The sequence below is a fragment of the Macaca nemestrina genome, chromosome 2, assembly GCF_043159975.1.
Source record: "Macaca nemestrina isolate mMacNem1 chromosome 2, mMacNem.hap1, whole genome shotgun sequence".
In the NCBI taxonomy this organism is placed as follows: Eukaryota; Metazoa; Chordata; class Mammalia; order Primates; family Cercopithecidae; genus Macaca; species Macaca nemestrina.
In genome coordinates, this window is record NC_092126.1 from 9,647,939 (window position 1) to 9,663,727 (window position 15,789).

Below are 15,789 nucleotides of genomic sequence, written 5' to 3' on the forward strand. Positions count from 1 at the left end.
TTTTACTTTATGTTGAAATATTTGTGACTCAATACAATGAAACATAATTTGATCCCCTTCTGTAGTCTGGAACCTCAACATGACCCCATAACTTAGGTTCATATTTGGGTCTCAGCGTAGGATCCAAAGCAGAAAGACAAAAATGCACAAATGGTTCTGTCTGCATTTGCAAATGAAAACTGTAACTGCTGGCTCAAAAGCAATATGTGCTCACTTTGTGTATTTCATTTCAATAGTTCCAACTTACAGATGTATAAGGAAATATGTATGCTCAAATTATGCAACATGAACTAAAGTTTTGTCTTTATTGTTAATATATCCACTGAAAGGCAGTGTTTAACTTCACTGGTGATTTTTCCACAGTGTGAAAAGAACCTTAGCAGTTACATTCCAATGTGATATTTTGCGTGGAGGGCAAACCAGTTACTGAACACGAAAAATTGTGATATGTAGGATGGGTTATTAACTACCTCCAACCTTCTGTCTAGAGATCATCCTTATTATCACTATACTCTAGTTTGGCTATAAAGTATGTAAACAGATGTCAAAATGGACAAAACAATGACTACAGATTATCTGAGATACGGCTTTTTCTCTTAAAACACAACAATCCTACATATTTGCCATGGTTATATCCAGTCATCTTGAGTTAAAAAAAAAAATAGCTAGACTTGTGTTTTCTTGTTTATTTGCTTTTTAAATCAAAAAAGAAAAGAACTAAGGGGTTTCATACTAACACTACGACCAAAATAGATATTTAAACAGTGGGAGAGGAAGAAAGAAATAGAGAAACCAGTCCTAACAAGAACACTCTTTAATTTTGCAAATGTGATGTGTGCTTCTGCATAGACATAGAGCTAATTTTTTCCACTAAGTTACTGTTGTAAAATAGAGAAACTCAACAGGCAGCTTTGTTCATTTCTTTTTAAACCAATGCTGGATTGAGTGATTCAGTGTAATGTAACATAATCATCTCAGAGCCAAGGACTCCTCAAGGTCAAACAAACAAATCACAGTTAAAGGCTACCACAAGGACCACGGCTAGAGAACTACCGAAGACATCCCTCTCCCAAGCTTTAGCTGAATGAACACCCCATGGCACTCAGGGGCAATCTGCTCAGCTGTCCTCCGCTATCCCCGCTAGGAGCTAAGATACATTCAGAGCCAGTTCTTACACTGGGACAAGTGAAACGAATATTTTTGTGCAAAAGCTTTGTAGAGGTGCAATGCAAGGTAGATTTTTAGGCTAAATTTCCACTCTGGAAATGTTACATTTTCAGGGCACTCAAAACAAAATTTATTTAAAGCTAACGTTGATTATGCTCATTACAGATGACACAAACACATCATCTTCTAAAAAAAATGATGGGGTATAAATGTTATTGAAATGCAATTATATACCATCTAAAAATTAATTGCCTGTCATAGAAGTCATGGCATGCAACTCTGAGTCAGCTAACCACTCCTCCACCCCCAAATCATTGTTATTTAACTGTTGAAGTTTTCTGGCGGGTACAGGTAAATCCAAAACAACCCGGATCCTCTAAATAAAACATGGGCACTGTGAAGAATAAGATCCCTTTCTCTTTAAAAATGGTGTTCTGCACATTTTATGTTACCGTATTCCACTTAATATCATATAACAGAGGTTTCTATAACGTTTCAACTTTTACCCTAGCTCTTAAAGAAAGCTATTATTAAGCAGACAATGCCCATACATAGACAAATCCATTCTCAGCAAATCATGAAAAGCTCCTAAATGTCTCCCAAGAGAATATAGGAGGAGGAAGATGTCACTATCCACACTCATTTTCTTTTCCAAAAGAGTATTACCCATTTCCTGTCTCAAGTCCCAAGCAGCCTTGCCAGAAACAGCAAAGTCTCTAGTCTGCAGGGACAGTCTATGTCTCATCACACAGTATCAGCATGTTGTAGCTTTCATCTCCCAGTAGCCTACATGTTTGGCTTGCATTGAATAATATGAAATATTAAACATTTTAATTACTAATTAATCACCCCTGCAGCTCCTCATGGCGTTTGCAAGCTAGAACACAGAACACATGAGAAGGGAAGATCCAGGGCACCACAAGACTCCACACTGATTACACTGCACCCAAGCCCTCAGACCACACAAATTCTTATAAAAAGCTCTAAATACAACACACACATACCTGAAATAATTTCTCAGGTTGCCTCATACATTATTGCTCTATGAAAGGAACCCAGTGTGGGAGTGCTGAGATTGCAGTTAACAATGTGTCCGTATGACCACACAGCATTTCAGTACTCAGTTTCCAAACAGACTAAGAAGTCAGAATAGTTTTTAAAGTGAGGAATTAAATATATTGTTTATAGGACGAACAGCATTCAGAAAGGATCAGCCCCCAACCTACAAAGTCCTGAAGCTTTAAGACAAACTCCAGACACAAGCTAACAATCCCAAAATGAAATGGGAATGACCGTGCGAGCTGTTGCTTTGAGCCAACATCTTATTTCTTGTAGCTTTAGAATAGCATTCTATTTCCCAAAAAGGGGGAATGGAGTGTAGTCACCCTGCCCAGTTTTGAAATAACAAAAAGGAACCACAAACTGGTAATGTGGACAGGTTCACACAAATGGAGCTCCTTTCAGAGAGGGGACCTCAGGGAATCAAGAAGCCAATGCTTTTCCCGTTGGCAAACTTGGAGACGAGGCTATCAGACTATGCCCCACCCTATTCTTATTTTCAAAATATCTCCAAATTGTTTTATATTAGTTGAAGAAGAGAAACTCACTTCTCTATGCTACTCACAGAACACTTCGCTTCTATTTATTTATTTATTTACTTACTTATCTATTTATTGAGACAGAGTTTTGCTCTGTTGCCCAGGCTGGAGTGCAGTGGCGCCATCTCGGCTCACTGCAACCTCCGTCTCCTGGGTTCAAGCAATTTTCCTGCCTCAGCCTCTGGAGTTGCTGGGATTACAGGAGCGTGCCACCACACCCAGCTAAGTTTTGTTTGTTTGTTTGTTTGTTTTCAGTAGAGCTGGTGTTTCGCCATGTTTACCAGGCTGGTCTCGAACTCCTGACCTCAAGCAATCCACCTGCCTCAGCCTCCCAAAGTGCTGGGATTCCAGGTGTGAGCTACCACGCCTGGCCAGAACACTTCACTTCTGGCACCAAATGTGTGGGTTTATTTTTTCATACATCAAGCAATTCTCTGATATCAGATGGGTGGCTTATGACTCAATTCAGTTCTAACACAATCTACCTGGAGTTACTGCAGGTCCCACAGGTTAAGTGTTCAAGTCCCACAAGACTGTTTCTACTTCATATGTCAATCACAAGCTGCAGTGGTGGGGCAGAGCAGGGGTGGTCACCGGTTACCCAGACTTCTGTCTGATTTGACTACAAATTGGGGTTGCCATTATCCTCTTCCCACGTTTGATAATACACTAAAATTGCTCATGAAACTCAGGGAAATGCTTACTTACAATTATGAGTTTATTATAGAGGATATGATAAAGGATACAGATGGCTAGGCAGATGAAGTACACAGGGCTAGAACCAAAAGGGTCCTGGGTACAGAAGCTCTGTTACCATAGAGTTGGGGTATGCCACCTTCCTGGAATAAAGCTGTGCTCACCAACCTGGCACCTCTCTGTACTTTAGGGATTTTTATAGAGACTTGAAAACACAGGCGTGATCTGCTATTCATTCAGTCTCTAGACCCTTTCTCATCTCCAGAGGATGGGAGGTGGAGATTAAAGTTCCAAGCTTCGAATCACTGCTTGGTCATTCTGGTAACCAGCCGAAATCCAGGAGCCCACCAAGAGTTGCCTCATCAAAACAATAGATATTTCCATCGCTCAGGAAATTCCATGGAATTCAGTAGCTCTAGGTTGGGAACCAAGGTCAATAACAAAATAACATTAGAACAAAAGATGCCACCAGCACCCCTATCACCTAGGAAATTATAAGGATTTATAAACACTGATTCAGAAACTGGAGTAGAAAAATATGTTTATATATCATTTCTTATTATTTCACAGTATCACACTAGTCTAACTGAGGATAGTGAAAGCCCATTTAATCAATTCAAAAGCAACTTGATTCAAAAATTACTAAATCTCCAGCCACCATGAAATATTAATGTAAAATAATTTTTTTGAAAAGTGTTCCAAGTCACTTAGTCATCAGCTCCAATCCTACCAAACTTACTTGGGGGAAAAAAGACAGCCTTGTACTAGAAACTAGAAGATGAGTACTGTACTCTAACTCTGATCAAAGAAGGAAAACAAAAATCATAAGTTCATAATTGATCCCTTGTCTTCTAAGAAATAGACAGAATTTCGTTCCAACCCCTGCATAGCTTCTAGAGTCTAAGCTGTACTTATACTAACAAACCACGCCTATCTAATGGGTTGGGTGTAGATATATACTAGCTCAAAGATGTTACAACGTCATAAGTTTTCTGTTTACCTTTGAGGTACATATTTGATATGCCTAATTCTTTATTATCTGTTTGAGGCATATTTTAAAGAAGTTGCCATAAAAGAAAGACTTTTTGGAATAAACCAATTGTGATACCAAAGGAAGCCAAACTCTCCCCTGGTGGTTTTATCATCAAGCTGGGCCTTTATGTCATGGTTCAGGGAAAATAAAAAGAATCACTAAACTGTCTCTAAATGAGCCTCCTTGAGCAATGTTCTTTCCCTCTCTGGGCAAAAGCTTTCCATCTGCAAAGTAAGAGTTTGGCTACATGACCTGGAAGGCCCACTAAAGCTCTGATATTCTATGATCACATTTTGTCTGCAATTCACTCCAGGATCACCTCTGAACTTTTCACATCTGTTCTTCTAAAACTATTCCCTGACGAACAAATTTTAAATGTTTAGAAATTTTAGTTTCAAACATTAATGTAGTTTAATTGCATAGACCCATGTAGTGTCATGGATGATTTTTTTAATAAAGTAGACGTAAGCTAAAGTAATTACCCCAAAATCACTGCAGCCAGTAACACTGTTGCTATCCCCCCATAAATTTCTCTTTCTAACTACGAGAGCCCTTGGGCATCAAAAGGCCTACTTAGGTACTACTAAGTAAGTCTGAGTTTTTCAGCGGTAATCTCATTTACACTTTACATACCCTATTAGATAAACTTATGCTTCAAATAATATTCACTTCCCATGTTCCTTAACTATCTCACTCTTGTTATTCTGGCACCTTGAATCCCATGCCCTTCCCATAACACTTTAAGCCAAGTGAGCTCAAATACGGCCTGCTGTATGCAGTCCTCCCTGACACTGAAAGGTATAAGGTACAATGTTGGTATTCCTGTATTTTATCTCCCAATAATTTTGACACATGGTGATTTACTTGACAATTTAACTAGCACATTGAAGCCCTTCTTTTGAGTCCCTTTTACTTATGGGATTATGGGCTTATCTCTTCTGTAAGATTAAAAATCACTCTAAAGGAAAGACCTGTTGATACTAACCTTTAAATCTCCAATGACTGATCCAGAGGATGATCTCATCAAATGTTAGGTGAATGAATCAATGAATCCATGAATATGTGGAATTAAGCCAAATTTCCAAAATCAATATACGGATTAGTAAGTGAACAGAACTAAAGTCAGAAAATCTAGGAGTAGAAAATACTCCCTAGAATGAAAGGAAGAAAATGCTCTAGTAAAACCTATTTTCAAGAGCTCAGACATTTTTCAGACTTGTTATGAGAATGGAGCTCCTTGGAACCTCTTACTATATAAACATTCCACATATATATCATTTTCCCTAGACCATGAGTCAAAGCAGCCTTCCAAAGATGATAGAGACATGAATTCAAAAAAGCTTACAACACATGTTTGACTAATGAGAAATCACAGACCTACTAGCCTATTTTAAGTAGTCCGGTGATTCTATAGGTTTCGAAATTTGCTTTGAACAAAAATAGAAACATCAATGTTGGGCATTAACGGTCTACATTTCTAGGACTTTTCAAGTACCTTTTAATTATAACACAACACAGTCTACTACAGACATCATCTTCTCTTGGCACATACTTTTAATATTTTAAGTGTGTGATTATTGTTCTCACAGCCTATAATTATGTTAACCAATAAATATTAACACATCTAATTCAGTTCCACCAGAGGGAAGATAATTCAAAAGGATGAGATGTATCTCCCAATTAACTCTTGCTTTGTGAAATTATAGTAAAAGAAAAAAATTAGAATGGATCATCCTTTAATTTCTGAAGGGAACAGACATATTGAAAGTGTATTTTACCATAATTATGAACTTATTCTACTTAATGGCCATTACAATTAAATTTTTTTAACTTTCTGAATGTTTTCTTTTTATGGGAAAGCCACATTCAAGGGACAGTGTCACTCAGATGACTGATGCCAGCTTTCACCGATGGTAAAAACATTACAAAAATGAAAACAAAACCTGACACCCTTAATCTGGTGTTTAGAACTTAAAATCAAGCACATGTCAAAATTCAAAGTCCAGTTGTGCTCACACAGTGCTCAAGCATATGGCCAAGGAGAAATCATTAATCTTGGTGAGTCTTAGTTTCGTCATGCCTGAAAGAAGCACATCACGCACATCTCAGAATTGAGATATCTATATCTCCCTCAAGTGAGAATATATGTGAAAGTGCTTCACAATCAGTACTGTCCAAATACCAGTGATGATGAATTTGTGTGCTCAGAAAGATTCCTCAAACAAAACGTAGCTGCAGAAAAAACCTATTAAAATGCAACGGTTTATGAGAGGCATGTATAGACACAGCCTTAAAGAATGAAGGTTGTATTAAACAATAAACCTCAAAGCACGATCTCCTCAGTGTCTATTAGGTTGTAAGGATTTAGGGGAGGAAAAAAAGATTTGAATGAAAACTCTGTTTAAAAAAAAGCAGGGGCAGCGTGACATGGTGGTTCATGCCTGTAATCCCAGCACTTTGGGAGGCCGAGTTGGGTCGGTCATGAGATCAGGAGATTGAGACCATCCTTGCCAACAAAGTGAAACCCCGTCTCTACTAAAAATACAAAAAATTAGCTGGGCATGGCGGCACACACCTGTAAGTTTGGCTAAATGACCTGGAAGGCCCACTAAAGCTCTGATACTCTAGGCTCACATTTTATCTGCAATTCACTACAGGAATATGTCTGAACTTTTCACATCTATTCTTCTAAAACTACTCCCTGACAAACACATTTAAAATGTTAAAAATTTTAATTTTAAATATTAAGGTAGTTGCATAAATCCATGCAGTGTCACGTATGATTTTTTATAAAGTAGATGTAAGCCAAAGTCATTACACCAAATTCACTGCAGCCAGAAACACTGCTGTTATCCTCCATAAATTCAGGAGGCTGAGGCAGGAGAATGGCTTGAACCTGGGAGGCGGAGGTTGCAGTGAGCCGAGATCACGCCACTGCACTCCAGCCTGGGCGACAGAGCGAGAACCCATCTCAAACAAACAAACAAAAAAAAAAAAAGAAAAGAAAAGGAAAGGGAGCACAAAAAAGCATTTGGGCGTGATACCACTGTGTCCAGTGGCAGTATCAGTGGCCCTCCTGTCTTCAGATATGAGATTTGGGGCATTTGCTTAGGTGGAATCAAAAACATTGCTGAACATCAAACAATGGTCTGAAAGTATGGGGCCTGCTGTGGGGTGGGGAAAGGGGGGAGGGGGGAGGGATAGCATTAGGAGATATACCTAATGTAAATGATGAGTTAATGGGTGCAGCACACCAACATGGCACATGTATACACATGGAACAAACCCACAGGTTGTGCACATGTACCATAGAACTTAAAGTATAATAATAAAAAAACAAAAACAAAAGAAAGAAAGTATGAAGTGTGGCTTGCTGGAGAACATTTTTCTGACCTGGGCTCATTCTCCTGCATCTTTCTAGAGTTGGTCTTATTTCCTATGTTCCTTTTTAGGAATGAATTTTAGATTTCCCCAATTGAGAACCTTCAAATAATCCCATTATCTACAAAAGACAGATTGAAATCATAATCTAGCATTTAAACGTGTCTACATGCTGTCTGTAGGAAACTCCCAGACCCATATTCTCTCTTTTTTTTTTTTTAGACAGAGTGTCCCTCTGTCCCCCGGTTGGAGTGCAGTGGCACGATCTTGGGTCACTGCAACCTCTGCCTCCCAGGTTCAAACAATTCTTCTGCGTCAGCCTCCCGAATATCTGGGACTACAGGCAGGCGCCACCACGCCCAGCTAATTTTTGTATTTTTAGTAGAGATGGGGTTTCACCATGTTGGCCAGGCTGGTCCCAGACCTATATTCTACTACACGCCTTTGAAGGCTTCATCTGCAGCCATCTGGTTGCTTACAGATCTCTAAATGCGGCCTTGGCGCTTGCAGCCCTGTGGCTCAGGCTATACTGTGCTGCTGTCTCGAACAATACAATTCCACTCACCCCTTCAGATGAAAATCCAAGTCTTTTAATAAGAATTATCTGACTGTGTCACCTTCAAAAGAATATATCACTATCTTCTTTGCATTCCTGCAGTATAGGCCGTAGCCTCACACATAACATTACAGGCTATTAGAAGATGAGAACGGAGTCCTATTTCTCTTCCTCTCAACTATCCACTTTTCTGCCTCATCAGTTCCCCCAAAAGACCACAGGGCCTGCTACAGATGAGGAGCTGAGTACACATTTACAGGGACAAAGTACAATTTTACTGCTCACAGGATGGACAGAGCCAAGAGCAGGGACAGCAAGGAAGAGCTAAGCGGTAGTATATGTTGCCATGAATCCCCACATTGCTGACAATTCCATTATATGTTTAGAAAAGGTAAAGGGAATGTATCTAAAGAAGACAGCAGCCAGGCACAGTGGCTCACGCCTATAATCCCAGTACTTTGGGAGGCCAAGGCGGGCAGATCGCTTAAGGTCAGGAGTTCCAGACAAGCCTGGCCAACATGGCAAAACCCCGTCTCTACTAAAATACAAAAATTAGCTGGGCGTGGTGGCAGGCGCCTGGAATCCCAGCTACTCAGGAGGCTGAGGCAGGAGAATTGCTTGAACTCGGGAGGTGGAGGTTTTAGTGAGCTGAGATTGCGCCACTGCACCCCAGCCTCAGCAGCAACAGAGAGAGGCTCCGTCTCATAAAAGAAAAAAGAAGAAAATGCTGCCACCTTACAAGCAGTTAAGTATTGAAATGAATGACAGCAGAGAAACAAGACTGGTTTTTAATTCAAGAAAGGAACCACTGTAAATACAGAAGCTGCCATTCAAGAATTGGAGTGAGGTTCAGAGGCCGTACGCATTCTCACTTAGTCAAACAAATGTCACGCAAGAGTCCAACAGCACGGTGACAATACTGCTTGTCCAATGTTTGCAGCTCCAGTTCTGATAGCTGTCTTCTGAGGACTTGGAAGCCCTGAAACAGATTTGCTACAACTCTTTCAAGACTTTAGAGAGGCAGGGAATGATCACTTGCAGTTGGAAGATCAGCTTCTGGAATGCAGATATTAAGTGAAGATGCAGAAAAATAGCCAAGCTCCAAAGTAGGCAAAAATAAAAATGTAAACAATAAAAAAGCAAAGAAAAGCTAACAAGGCACCATTTGCACTTAAAAAACAGATTAATTGCAGCCATCAAATTCTAGTGAATTTGAGGAGAAACGGATATATTCAAACTAATTGGTGGTACCAGTATAAACTATTCACAACCTTTGGAAAGAAAAGTAAATAAAGTGGTCACACTCATCAATGTAGCAACCCCACTCCTAGAAATCTGAGGCCAGGAAATAACTCAAATATACACAATATGTCCCTTGTAGCATTATTTATAACAATGACAAAAATAATGAAAACCACCTTAATATCCAACAAAAGTAATTTCTTTGCAAAAGACACAGCTCTTCACCTCAACTTTGCATAGCCAAGCTAAATCATATTTGTGAAAACTATAACAACATGTAACAAAATAACCATATAGACAAAGCTGCAAAAAGAGCAAGGCAATGGAATAAGAGATTTACTTGTTTATATAATATTTTTGTATAATGTTGTGTTATTTTTAAAGTACTCAAAGAGTCAATTTAAGAAATTTCTGCCAGTTGACTCACACACATTGATATTAAATAAAAAGACAACTTACATCATTGACTCTAAGAAGATCAAGAAAGAATAAAAGGACCGGGCATGGTAGCTCAGGCCTGTAATCCCAGTACTTTGGGAGGCTTAGGCAGGCGGATCACGAGATCAGGAGTTCAAGACCAACCTGACCAACGTGGTGAAACCCCGTCTCTACTAAAAATACAAAAATTAGCCAGGTGTGGTGGCGCGTGCCTGTAATCCCAGCTACTCAGGAGGCTGAGGCAGGAGAACTGCTTGAACCCGGGAGGTGGAGGTTGCAGTAAGCCAAGACTGTGGCATTGCACTCCAGCCTGGGTGACACAGTGAGACTCCATCAAAAGAAAAGAAAAATAAGAAAAGAAAAGAAAAGAAAAGAAAAGAAAAGGAGAAGAGAAGAGGGAAGGAAGGATAAAAGAAAGAAAAAAGAAACAAAGAAAGAGAAAGAAATAAAGAAAAGAATAAAAGAGCTCTCAGATGCAGCACGTTCTTTCCTATAAGAGTAGCATATCTGGGAATGGCTGTGTGGAGACAATTGTGGGTGGCACTAACCTGCGGAGGCCGAGGCTTGTAGGGGGAGCTGCACTCAAGGTCAGCCAAGATGCTGGTCAAGGAGTCAATCTCAGCGTCCAGGCTGGAGCGCCTCTCCTCAAGTGTCTTGCCTCCGGGATTTCCTTGCTGGAAGCAACGCAGACATGTTAATAAAGGAAATTTCCATTGATATCATTATAAGTTCAAATTTCTCAAGTTATAATGTGGCTTTGTCCAAGTTTTTCTGCACCTCTTTTTTTTTTTTTTTAATTAAGCTTTCATAAAATCTTAGTGAGGTAGGCTGAGATAGAATTATCACTTTGTGACAGATATGAAAACTGAAAAATAAAAGATTTGTCCCGGGTCACACACTTATTTAGAAGTTTTTTTGTTTTGTTTTTTTGTTTTTTTTTTTAAATAAGTATACAAGTAAAGGAAAATAAATGTCTCCATTCCTGCACTTAAAGAGCAGAACCAGCTGAAGAGAGCTCACAAGCTCTTGGTGTTTTGAAACCACTGCCTAGAATAATATTTATCAGAGTAGCAAGGAGCAGGGAAGGGACACTGACATTCCAGAAAGAGGAATCAGCACTTGAAGACATTGGAGCGTGAGAGTGCTTGGAAGTCTGAGGTTCGGGGGTGTCAGGTATGCGTGTGTGCTAGAGATGGCGAGACCCAAGGGATGCCCCTAGAACATGAACTGGAAAGAGACCTCTGAGGGTTCTGCCAAGGGGCTGCAGAGGAAGCATGTTGCAGTGAGCATAGACAATGAAGTCAGGATCTCCGGATTTCCTATGTCAGAGCCTCGTATCACCTGCAGTCAGAATCAACAGGAGAGCAGAGGGCAATAATATCGAGACAGGGTGTTTCCAGGAATTATGATCAAGTTTGGGAAAAAGAAAAAAAGAATCTGCCTAGAGTTAAAAGCAAGAATGTATAAGGTGAGATGACCCCAGTATTCGGAGGCAGGGTGAAGTAAAAAAAAATAACCTTTTAAAGTGACAGTTTAATAATGATCATGTATGTGTATGGAAGAAGCTCTTAAAACTTCATTAAGAGACCAAAGTGTATCTTTAGCAAGATTCAATGGCAATACAATAGTGGAAAGTTACAATAATCTAATCAATTCTATTGGACTTGCCTAAGGACGTAAAATATCAAGAGAGTATCTGGTGTCTGCAAGAGTTTAGAGAAAGCATTAACCAACCAAGAAACTAGAATATCTTCAGTAGGAACAACAAGTAGGGTGCCATGACAAGCTAGCACTAAATCTTATAACCCTTGAAGTCAATCTGTCATTTTAGTGAATACGTTGAAGCAGGTGTAAAAAGTAATGGCCTGTGAAGACCACTAGTTCCATATGCCCTAGTAGCTTACTCACCAAACCACCTTACCTGAGTCTTGCAGCTTATTTAACTTTCTGTGTAAAAGAAACATAATGGGATCTGGTGCTTTGATCATTCTTTTTTGAACTTAGTTAATCCTTAGCTTGAGTTAATCCTTCCTGGGCCTGATCTGTCTCAAGCACAGTAACATCAGCTGTCTCTAAAGTTGTGGCCCAGGTCCTTGGAGCCAAACCTACCTCAAGAGGCAGTTGGCTTCCTTGTTTGTGAGCCCTCTTTAAACATGGATTTCAGGCCAGACACGGTGGCTCATGCCTGTAATCCCAGCAGGTTGAGAGGCCAAGGCAGGTGGATTATCTGAGGCCAGGAGTTATCTGACCAGCCTGGCCAACATGGAGAAACCCGTCTCTACTAAAAATACAAAAATTAGTTGGGCGTGGTGGCAGGTCCCTGTAATCCCAGATACTTGGGAGGCTGAGGCAGGAGAATTGCTTGAACCCTAGAGGCGGAGGTTGCAGTGAGCCAAGATCGCACCACTGTACTCCAGCCTACATGACAGAGTGAGACTCTGTCTCAAACATATATATATACACACACACATACATACACACACACACATATATACACACATATATATTTTATATAGATACAGAGAGAGAGAGAGAGAGTTCACATTATCACATTATCTAGAGCAGGCACCTTATGATTTTCTCCTTCTGGATGTATTATTATGACCCCTCTACATCACATCATCTTATTCCCTTACCCTTTTAAATCTATTTTTTAATAATAACTACCACCATGTGTATTTTTCTGTTTATTTTCAGTCTCCCCTCTAGAACATATAAGCTTCATGAGAAGCTGTGTCTGTTTTGTTCCTGTTTCCTAGGAATCTCGTTCAAGGCCTAGCCCATATAAGTGTTTAATAAGTATTTCTGAATAAATAAACCAATGAATAATGACAGACTGTGACACAGGCAGTAACCTTTCTCATAGCACTATCTTTTGGGTAAACACAGTCAGAGGTACAACAGTAAGCAGTGGATACTCTAGAATTTGATATAAAAAGGGAACCAGAGAGGTTCAGTGTGCATCTGTGTGTGCACACACGTGTGAGTGTGTACATGCTCACACTGGTAAGCATGTGTATATCATCAAGCTGGATGGCCTAGATTTGAAGGCTAGCCTTGCAAAATTGAGCGATATTCTTCAACTCTCTTGCCATAGCCAAAAATAGAAAAAGAGTGACACGACAGGTTGGTTGAAATTCAGACTTTTCTGAGTCTGAATTTCCAGTCTGATTAAACCGTTTAAGGCCAACAGGTCTATACACTGAAAACAGATGTTTTCAAGGTGCTAATCCCTCTATCAGAGGAGATTTCATGTTTATCTCAAAGGGCAGTAACAACTATGACACATTGTGGTATTATTAAGAAAAATTCCATTTAACATTTAAAATTCATGTGAACATTCTGGGTAATGGGTCCTGGTACAAGGAAAGGCAGGACATTACTGTTATGGAAGGCAACTAAAAACTGAGTAAAGTTGATTCTCTTGTGTGCAGACATAAAATATTATAGTAGACATAAACTTGGTAAGTGTATTTCCACATACTCTTAGATAGTCCAATATATTGGCAAGGGTGGTAGAGTGGTGTCTGCTTAAATCTTTCCCTGGGCCATAGTTTTCTTATCTATAAAACGAAGAGAATATCACATGTTTCACCTAAGCCAGGGTGATGTTATAAGATTCAGATAAGAAAATGGATGGGAAAATACTCTGTAAGTTGTAAAGTGCTATAATTATGATGATTTTCCTAAATAGCATTAATTATAGCAACCAGTAACTATAAATTAATATGAATAATATAGCTATTGTTAATTATTCTTCTTCTTGAGGGAAGCATCATTCATTAAGCGTTCCCTCGGGGTATTAGTAAAGAGACAGGATTTAATCAGGTCTTCTACATCTGTACTTTACTGAAGCAGAAAGTACATCAACTGCCTATGGCTGAAGTCACTGCAATATCTAACCACTGAGACTCAACAAGTCACAGAATTACCCTGAACTATACAATAAAACAAGTAATTATGATATGCAACCAGTCTGTGCTTGTAAGACATCAATTAGTTTCCAGCGTCCTTATTCTCCCTACCCTCTAAGTTCAGACTGCTCCCTATTTTCAGTTTCTCAAATTAGGTTGATGCAATTTATTACAAGTTCCAGTCTAACGCTGTGTGATTTTGCACAAAAACTGGATAACAGGGCAGCACGGTGGGGCAGGGGGGGAAGATTGCGCAAATACTATAGTAGATTGGCTCCTATATTTCAATCCTATTATGAACTAGAATAGGCCTTTTTTTTTTACTCTCAAGGCTTAATTTTATATCTCAGTTCAAATAACTGTTGCCCTGCCCAGGTCCTGCCACAAATCTCTAGACACTCATTTACTTTTAGATTTAGGGGCTCTTGCTACTTTCAACCCCTTATACCAGAGACCAGGATCCAAAATCCTATAACCAAGCAACAGAATCCAATAGACTTACCAACATGTCTTCTCCCTAACTTCCTATCCTTGTAGCTCTGCTAGTTACCTGATTGATAAATGACCTTCCCAACACCAATAACAAGGAAGGTTCTTGTGACTAGTGCTTTTTCTAGTTATCACCACAAACTTTTACAAAGTAGTTAATGTAATTATAACAATCCCCACACTCTTCGACCATCACTAGAGAGATTTCAAAGATTACATCGTCTTAGTCTGTGTTCCGCCAAGAAAAACAATGCCTGCGAGAAAAGCTTGCATGTAGGTCATTTATTTTGGGAATCAATTCCGAGAAACAGTACTGAGGGACTAGAAAGAGTTAAGCAGAGAAGGAAGGAGATATGGTTTGGCTGTGTCTCCACCCAAATTTCATCTTGAATTGCAGCTCCCACAATCCCCAAGTGTTGTGGGCAGGACCGTGGGGGAGATAATTGAAACATGGGGCCAGTTTCCCCCGTTTCCCCCACACTGTTCTCCTGGTTGTGAATAAGTCTCACAAGTCTCAGAAGGTAAACGAATGTAGAGAAGGCCCGGCACAGAAAGTAAGTGAAAGGTGTTGCAGTTGAAGCCAAGTGCTACCAGGTCACAACTGTGCAGAGCTGATCGCTGTAGCAGCTGCTGGTACACGAAGGTGGGAGGGGAGGATGCGAGGTGGGGCACCAAAAGTGTCTAGTGACAGCATCCTTTTACCAAGGACCCATGAATAAACCATTTGAACATGTTATTTTTATATTTATTTTTATCTATCCTCTGAATACATACATGATAAAAGCTCACCAAACCACAGTTGGGACTTATTATGACTTGACAAATCATAGTAAGTGCCGCCAGCAGAACTATAGGATGATGCCTCCCCCATTGTAAGTACATAAAGACAGTCCAATAAACAAGAGCCCAGAACCAAAATTTACAGCGTGGGAATGAAATAAACTTAGGCCATTTAAAGGGGTCACAGTTTAGCACAACTATCACTAACCCACTAACTACAGGTGATAGACGAGGAGTACCAGCAGTTAGTTATGAAAGAGCATTCATTTGTATTTATTTACTTGTTCATTCTTTATATCCAAAAATATTTAAATTCACAGAGAAGTCGAACAACTATTACAATAAACTCCACTCACTCATCCTTCACCCAGATTCATCAGTGGCCACCATTTCATCACACTGGCTTTCTGTCTACATATATTAGATTTGCTGTTGCAATTGAACCATCTGTAAGATGTTACAAAACCACCCCCACCTCAGTTTGCATCTCCTAAG

General features: G+C 39.7%; 1 protein-coding gene across 9 annotated transcripts in view; it reads right to left on the reverse strand.

Moving 5' to 3' along the window:
- The window catches only part of LP (LIM domain containing preferred translocation partner in lipoma), a 723,802-nt gene that overhangs the window by 346,133 nt on the left and 361,880 nt on the right, over positions 1-15,789 (reverse strand). For all 9 annotated transcript variants that reach the window (XR_011619543.1, XM_071090663.1, XM_011723147.3 and 6 more), the window contains one exon: positions 10,660-10,785. Coding sequence is in view for 8 of the 9 variants with exons in the window: in XM_071090663.1 (XP_070946764.1) it covers positions 10,660-10,785 (126 nt within the window). In the remaining variant the exon portion in view is untranslated. The remainder of the gene's footprint in view (positions 1-10,659; positions 10,786-15,789) is intronic.